Source organism: Bison bison, unplaced genomic scaffold (assembly GCF_000754665.1).
Source record: "Bison bison bison isolate TAMUID 2011002044 unplaced genomic scaffold, Bison_UMD1.0 scf7180017864508, whole genome shotgun sequence".
Taxonomy (NCBI): domain Eukaryota; kingdom Metazoa; phylum Chordata; class Mammalia; order Artiodactyla; family Bovidae; genus Bison; species Bison bison.
The window spans coordinates 3,789,820-3,798,622 of NW_011495064.1; the positions used below are offsets into that span (position 1 = coordinate 3,789,820).

At 42.8% G+C, this 8,803-nt stretch overlaps 1 protein-coding gene across 1 annotated transcript in view; it reads left to right on the forward strand.

The window, feature by feature from the left end:
- The window catches only part of ZAP70 (zeta-chain (TCR) associated protein kinase 70kDa), a 40,044-nt gene that overhangs the window by 12,006 nt on the left and 19,235 nt on the right, over positions 1-8,803 (forward strand). The window contains exon 2 of the mRNA XM_010829606.1: positions 8,241-8,688. Within this exon, the coding sequence (XP_010827908.1) occupies positions 8,287-8,688 (402 nt within the window). The 5' untranslated portion in view covers positions 8,241-8,286. The remainder of the gene's footprint in view (positions 1-8,240; positions 8,689-8,803) is intronic.

The window sequence follows — 8,803 nt, forward strand, 5'->3', positions numbered from 1 at the left end:
ATTAAAGCTACTACTTACATTCCTATACACCAATTATATTAATCAGTACACTCCCAGGGACACAGTAGGTAAGGGATATGGAAACTTAGCAGCAAATATTGGCCCAACAAGTGAAAAACCCTTCACCAATACAATTTCTAATCAATCTTTTAACTGCTCAAAGGAGTCTGTATTTAGACAGTTTAGAACATCTTATGCCTCTCACAGTTGGGAGGCTCTGAACAATCACATGTGGCCGAAAAAACCTATTCAGGCCGGCTAGAGGACTTCCAAAGGAGTTTGTAGGTTGAAACACTGTCACACCCAGGAATTATTAACTGGAGCTGTAAGTTAATGCTTTTTTCAGAGAGAGGTAGTGGGGGACAGCCCCCTGTAAAGTCAGAGGTGTAGTTGAGAGTCCAAAGCAGAAAGTAGGCAGACTCTGGTTTTGGGGGTAGATGCTCAAGAATTTCCAGGGGGACTCCCGAGGCTCGATCCCGCCTTTGCGTATGCCGAGCCTCCTTCCTCATGACCTTTGCCACGGGTGGAGCTCCTCACACTGGCTCCCGGCATCTCCGCCTTTTTTATTTTCTTAAAACAGCCAGATGCAGCTCAGTCGCGAGCTTCTGAATGTTCTGCCGAAGAATCCTGACAATACAAGGAAGAATGATTATGAGAAGCAAAATTAAAGCGCCAGCAGCGACATAACCAAGGATATTACACAGAATGTTTTTTCCTGAAATGAAGTTAGAGAAAGTGTGAAAAAAGTCATTAGCTGCTCCAGCGGCGGTAAAATCCAGTCGAGAGGGTTCCAGGGTCTGTATTTGATTATGAAGTTTCCCTAAGTCCAGGCCAATGTCAGAGCTGTTCCAAACACCTGAGATATGATTTTTGATTTTTTTCCCATTCGTAATCTGTCTCGTTTACCTTTAAAGATGTCACGCATATCCACCGGTAATCAGCGTGGCAAGACAGAGCCATTTTCACTTTTAAAGCCTGTAACTCAGTCCCAATATGCATTATTGCCTCCTCTAAGGCATCTACCCTCAGCTCTAATTTCCTATCTATAGCTTCCTGGGTTGCTAGAGTTAAAGAAACACTTTTAGACATGGTATCAACATATTGGGCAGTATGCACTTGTTGAGTCAATGATATTGCTGCCACAGTAACAGAACTAATTGCTGCTATTAAAGCTGATATTCCTAAAATAAGTAAGCCCACAAACCATCGCGATCGCATTAAATCCTGTAGTTGTTGTAATACAGCAAGACCAAAATTATCATATCAATAAGTGGTTACATCATAAGATAAGGTGGACGTTGTAACACTACAAAGAAGCAAACATATCGAGGGTTTAAACAAGATGAGAGCATACATTGTTCACAAGTTACTACATTGGGTCCACCAGTGAAAGTCATATGTACATTAAGTTTTCCAGAATCGTTGGTAAAGAGAAAAACATAAGGAGAGGGTAGACAAGCCAAAACAGAATAAGTAGAATTATTTTTTGGCTGGAGTTCGCACTGCAGCAGCCCCGTCAGTCTCGCCGGGATCTCGATGTTTATCTTGCCTCCCCTGTCGGCGGGCGCCGCCCCTGCTCCCTCGCTGAACCGGCCTCGGGCTCAGCAGCGGCCAAGCCGGACAGACAGACAGTAAGGCCAAGCAGACAGACGCTAGCGGGGCTATCGGCTGCGAGCGCTGTGCGCTGGGCCCCGGCAGCCAGGCTGGTCCGGCCCGGCTCCCGACGCGCGGCTGTTCTGTGCAGAGGAGTGCCCCTCCTCTTTTATGATCCAAGCAATGGGGGAACTGGATGTCTGGGGGACTGCAACATGGCGAATCAGCCTGTCCCGGATCTAAATTGGAGAATCTGCGACCTGTGGAAAAATACAAGCACATCCTCGACCGCTAGTTAATAATGGGTCAGGACCCTTCCATTGTCCTGAGAGGAGGTCCTTCCATTTGACTAATGGCTTTGCATTTAATTGCTCCAGGCACCAATGACATAGCATTGCAGTAGTTCTGGCCAGATCAGTATTTAGAATATTTATTACGAAAAGAGCATGTTGCAAGATTTGATGGGGAGAGCTATACTTAAACTCCCCTTCTTTTAGTTTTTGAATTTGGATTTTTAATGTTTGATGCGCTCTTTCAACAATGGCCTGTCGCTGGGGATTATAAGGGATGACAGTATTATGTTTAATCTGAAACTTTATACAAAATTCCTGAAAAGACTTAGAAGTGTAAGCAGGAGCATTGTCAGTTTTCAGAGCTTTTGGCAGGCCCAACTATGAAAAACAAGTAAAGAGATGTTGTATCACATCTTTAACTGCCTCTCCGGTACGAGCAGTTGCAATAATAACGTGAGAAAAGGTATCTACAATTACATGAACAAAGGGCAGTTTTCCAAATGAAGAGACGTGAGTTACATCCGTTTGCCAGAGTACGTTAGGTTTGAGACCCCGAGGATTAACTCCCATTGGTAGACTACTATAAACAGTGGGGCAGTGTAGGCAAGAACGCACAATCTCTTGAGCAGTCTGGGAATTTGGAATTGATATCTTAAGGCAGTAGCATTTTGATGATGAAGTAAGCGAGAGGCTCTGGCCTCCTCAATCACAGTAGCCACTGTATTTCTGGTTAATAAGTCAGCCAAATCATTAAAGGCATTTAAAGGGCTGGGCAATCCAGAATGAGCCCAAATGTGTCCAATGAAAAATATTTTATTTCTTTTCCAAATTTGTTGCTGTAATTTAGTTAACAAATGAAATATGGTAGTTTTATTTTCAGGCAAAACTGCAGATTCAATATGTGGAAACAGCTTGACTACATATTGAGAATCAGAATAAAGGTTAAATTCCTCATCTGCAAACATATCAAAATCCTCTATGACTGCTGTTATTTCAGCTCTTTGAGCTGAAGTTTCCTGTGTTTCTAAAACCTTTTGGTGATTTTTAGTAACTATGGAGGCTTTACCGTTTGCTGACCCATCAGTAAAGGCTATCTGAGCATTTGGAATAGGAGACTGCATCTGACAGGAAAAATAACTGGATGTTTGGACATAAAATTGAGCAAAACATGCGAGGGTAAATGATGCCAAATTTGACCACAATAATTTCCTATGGCAATCTGCCAATCCTCGAACATTAGAAGAGCATCAAGTTGTTCTTTATTATATGGAATTAAAATTTCTGATGGCTCTTTACCAAATAATTCAATGCTCCGCTTTTTTCCTTTAATATCAAAGTAGCTATCAATCCTGGATAAGAAGCCGCTACTTTTTTTTGATTTGAGCGGGAAGATGGACCCACTCTAGGGGGCCGTTTTGCAATAAAACCAATTTTTTGTCTGGCCACCCCAATTACACCTATGGGGGTTTTATGGCAAAGGAATTGTCAAGCAGTTGTCAATTTAATTTTTTAAAGTTTTAAAATTTACATTTTAACAACATAAATTTAGGGATATGTTAATTTAGGTCTAATGTTTAGTTTAGGTCTCTGTATAAATTTAAACAATAAATGTATAACCTCCTTATCTCATTTTGGTATACATATATACCTAAATGCAAAATGTATTTATATATGTATTTATATATGGCAACAAGTATAAACTTATTGACATATAATATATATAAATCAATATACTTGAACTAATCTTTATAATTAATATATTAATTAATATATATTACAGCAATACAACACGTACACAGCTAATACCAACCAAAACAAACCAATGTACTGCAATAATACTTGTCACACATATATAATATAATTATACAGTATATAGAACATGTATCATCACAGCACATCAATCCATACCAATTAATATCAGCCACACACACATTATATTACTGCAATACATATTTAATTATACAGTATATATATAATATGCATATATAGTATACATATTAATTTATATACAAATTAAGTATAGATCTATAAATAGAATTAGGTATACCTTTATTATATTTTATTTATACCCATACCTAATTAGGCAAACTGTAATTAGGCAAATATATTTATACTATGTATTTATAACAATATATAAAGTATTGTTAATTGTACCGCCTGTTGACAACTAAGAAATTGAGAAAACCCTTCTCTGAGTATCTCTTATTTGAGACAGCACGTCCCTCCCCCATAGGGTAAAGGGGAGTGTAGGAACTACATAGGGTTGGAAAGTTCCACAGGTATCCTCAAACTGCCAATCTAACATTTTTGAACTTTTAACTACTGTGGGGGCTTGAGGGCAAATGAAACAAAATTTGACCCCTGAAATGTATCAGGGCAACTTGCCAATCATCACTATTTTGTAAAAGACTTGTAGTTGATCCTTATTGAATGGAATTATTATATTTGCTACTTCTTTTCTAAAAAGTTCCACACTTCTTTTTTCCTCCTTTTGTAATTAACTGTGCCACCAAGCTGGGATAAGATAAAAGTATTTTTCTTGGGGTCACTGGTAGATGGGACCAATGGGCCTTTTTGACACAATCACCCTGTAGGTGTATGTTTTGTGGCAAGAATAATTTAATCTCATCTTTTGGTAATATTAATCCTAATTAACTGATCATTTAAAGTCTCATCTACTTTAACAAGAGCCTACTCTGTCTCATTAGTCAACATTCTCTTAGAACTGGAATTAGGATCGCTTTTTAAGCAATCAAACAAAGGCTTTAAATCTGCAGTAGTCAGTTTTAAATGTGGGCATATCCAATTAATGTCCCCTAATACTTTTCGGAAATCATTTAAAGTTAGTAAACAATCTCTCCGCAGCTTCAAAGGGGCATTATCAGTTTTCAAAACTTTTGGCAGACCTAAATATGAGAAGCAAGTAAAGAGGTGTTGCAGAACATCTTTATAAGCTTCTCCAGTTATTGTTTTATAACCTAAATCTGGTCTATAGCTTTTTAGATGACAAGCAACCATCTAATCTTTGCTTGAATATTTCCAGCAACGGGGAACTCACTACTCTTCAAGGTTTTAAACTCTCCCTCACCTTTTTCTCTACAGCATTCCCACCCCGCATACCACTTTCTCTTATCCCACCAACTCATTTTCAGTAATATGTGTTGGCCAGGAGCTGGGCCAGTCTTTCCCAGCAATGTTAAAAGACGTCTGTTCCTGTGTCTAATAGCCCTGACACTTTATTTTCTTGAATTAAAAAAAAATTTTTAAAGGCCTAGAAGCTGTAATTTCCTGTACCCAAAAAGCTAGATCACTAGATCTAAATGCTCTATAGCTCTTAGCTTGAGAAGTCAAGTTTTTTCCTGTCTGATAAGGTAAAAGCAAAAGCTGTGTTACTCTTAGACCTTTATTAATTTGCACAGTTTTAGTAGGCAGCAAGGTCAAAAACTTTAATTTCTCAATATAATCAGAATCTACTACACTATGCACCACCGAAATTCCTTGAAAAGAAAGCAAGCTACGCCCTAGCACAAGTCCTACAATGCCCTCAGGTAGGGGTCAGCCACTCCCATTGGAATCAGAGCAACCAGCAGGGGTTAATACTGTTGCTAAATCCCCTTACCGTTCTGCTTGGTCATAAGAGAAACACTTTTTATTTGTAGAATCTTTTTCTATTACGATTATTTTTCTTTCCTTTTTTCTTTTTTTTTTTTTGCTTGGGTGGGCCCCCCTGAGGGGTTTTTCTGCAAGGAGCAGGCTCTGTATATTGTGTATTCTTTAAAAGCTCCTTTGTTTAAAAGAAAAAAAAAATTTTTTTTTAAATCTTTTTCAGCCTTAGGCAATGCTCTGGGAGGCTTTGGATGTAAACTGGGGAATTCCTAGGCCCTGGGAGGTGCAAGCGGAGGTGGGGTAGTCGCCTTAAATCAGAAATTGTTGGCTAAATTTTTAAAGGTTTGTGTAGAGGGGGAGGGGGCTCACCAGGGCGCCAGGCCGCAGCGTCCTGTAAGCCCTCTCCTTCCTCCGGAGGTAAAGCACAGTCTCCCTTTCCTTCGTCAATGGCAGAAAATATGATCTGCGCAGAAGGTGGAGACCCACTACCATCCACCGCTATAGCCTCTCCCATAGGCTATCCAACAGCCTCATGATGAGGGTCCAGAACATTTTTAATCATATTTATAGGATAAGTGTTTAGTTGTTTTTTTACCTTCACCCAAGTATCTAAATTAACAGTACCCCCTTCTAGAAACCAAGGACACTATTCTTGTACAAATGAAAAAAATGATTGAATGGTAGATTTTTAAACTTTGATTCCTCTTACTTAATAACTGCAAAATTACTCCTATAAAGAGCTGTCTTTCATTTGATTCAGTGTTATCCATGTCAGAAAATTAAGTATAGTAGAAGATTTAGGTTTAGTTTTCAAAGATCACGTTTATTTCAACCTTTTAACTCTAGAAACCGGGTTTTCTCTCAAACCCCTTTGACACTTTCAGTAAAAACCGGGTTTTCTCTCAAACCCCTTTAACACTTCCCACCACTACTCGCCCTGTCTGTCCTACAGTGGGGTCCGCGGCACCCTGGGTGGGGGCCTATCAGTCCCGTAAATTCAACACTTTCTCAACACTTTTTCTGAGGTAGCTACCTTCGAATTAGCCTGTTGTGGGCACCACTTGCCGGGGTCCAGCCCCGGTGGATCCAGGGAATTCGAAGCTGGGACGGCATCGGCGAGGATCAGGAAACAATTGCTTAATTAAATGTTAATTAAGGACATAAAGAGTGGTTAAATAAGGATAGCTCAGTGAGGAAATTCAGTGGAGAAAAGAGGCTGAATAATTCAGCCAGAAGGTGAGAGAAAGAACGACATGGGGAGACCAAGTTTCGGTGAACAAGGCCCGCACTTTATTTTCCAAAGTAGTTTTTATACCTTAAGTTGTGCATAGAGGATAATGGGGGAAGGGGTAGAGTCATGCAGTAAGCCAGGCATTCTTCGTGCAAACTTATCATATGCAAAAGTTTAGGTGATTTGCATCATCTTCTGGCCCGGAGGCCTGTTAACATTTTAAGACCCTTTCTTCAAAAACTTATTTTTACCACCCTCCAAAAGCATTAGATAAAGTTGCATTCCTATAGGGCAAAGGTGTGGTGGGCTACAACAAGAAAAAGAATTAACTCAAGGGTCCAAGGTTACAAACAATAAAGCTACTACTTACATGAATTACAGTAATCAATACACTGCCAGGGACACAGTAGGTAAGGGATATGGAGACTTAGCAGCAAACATTGGCCCAACAAATGAAAAACCCTTCACCAATACAATTTCTAGTCAATCTATTAACTGCTCAAAGGAATCTGTATTTAGACAGTTTAGAACATCTTATGCCTCTCACAGTTGGGAGGCTCTGAACAATCACATGTGGCCGAAAAAACCTATTCAGGCCGGCTAGAGGACTTCCAAAGGAGTTTGTAGGTTGAAACACTGTCACACCCAGGAATTATTAACTGGAGCTGTAAGTTAACGCTTTTTTCAGAGAGAGGTAGTGGGGGACAGCCCCCCGTAAAGTCAGAGGTGTAGGTGAGAGTCCAAAGCAGAAAGTAGGCAGACTCTGGTTTTGGGGGTAGACGCTCTAGAATTTCCAAGGGGACTCCTGAGGCTTGATCCCGCCTTTGCGTACGCCGAGCCTCCTCACCCTGGCTCCCAGCAGCAAATGGTCAAGCTCCTTTGGTGAGCAAAGGTTGTTCCAGCTGCAGGGCCTTTGTACTTGCTGTTCCCTCTGCCTGATGCTTTTTGAGAAGTGGGATCCTCTTTATCCTTCAGATCTTAGCTCACATGCTACCTCCTCAGAGATTGTGACCATCCCGACTACAGCGGCTTCTTTCTTGGTCTCACTCTATTTCCTTTAAAACACTGACCTCAATCTGTAATTATTATTTTTGTCTCTTCTTTGTTTATTGCATCCTCCCTCCCTCACTGTCATCTCGGGGAGGGCAGAGACCATGTCTGTCTTATTCACCCGTATCTCCAGCCTGAAACACTGTAAGAATCCAACACGTGTTTGGGAGATAGATGTGCCCGGTGCGTGTGTGTGTGCAGGCCAGGGAGGGGTGCCTGGGTGCTCCGGACTAGGTCTGAAAAGTCGAAGGCTGGTTTAGGACTCCCCAGTCTGAGTCTAGCAGGGTAAGGCGCCTTTCCAAGTTGACTCCGGCACAGATCAGTTTCTGCACGACTGGCACACACAGCTGTGCTGCACGGATGCCCTTTAACAAGGGGTCTCTCCTCCTATCTCTGGGTCCAATGGATGGGTTCAGGAAGGGAAACCAAGGCCCTGACGTGCCCTCAATCCCGTTTTGAACCCACAGGGTCTGGAGAGGCGCAAGGCCACGCACCCTGCACAGGGCGGCGGCGATGCCGGACCCCGCGGCGCACCTGCCCTTCTTCTACGGCAGCATCTCGCGCGCCGAGGCCGAGGAGCACCTGAAGCTGGCGGGCATGGCCGACGGGCTCTTCCTGCTGCGGCAGTGCCTGCGCTCGCTGGGCGGCTACGTGCTGTCGCTCGTGCACGAAGTGCGCTTCCACCACTTCCCCATCGAGCGCCAGCTCAACGGCACCTACGCTATCGCGGGAGGAAAGGCGCACTGCGGCCCGGCTGAGCTCTGCGAGTTCTATTCACGCGACCCCGACGGGCTGCCCTGCAACCTGCGCAAGCCGTGCAACCGGCCGTCGGGGCTCGAGCCGCAGCCCGGGGTATTTGACAACCTTCGCGACGCCATGGTGCGCGACTACGTGCGCCAGACTTGGAAGCTGGAGGTGAGAGCGCGGGGTGCGAGAAGCGGGCCCTGGGGGAGCTTGGCCAGAGTGCAGCTGTTTCAGGAGGGGGCAGGTCTTTGGTGGACGGGGCTGCGGAGGGGCTTGGGGCGGGGGC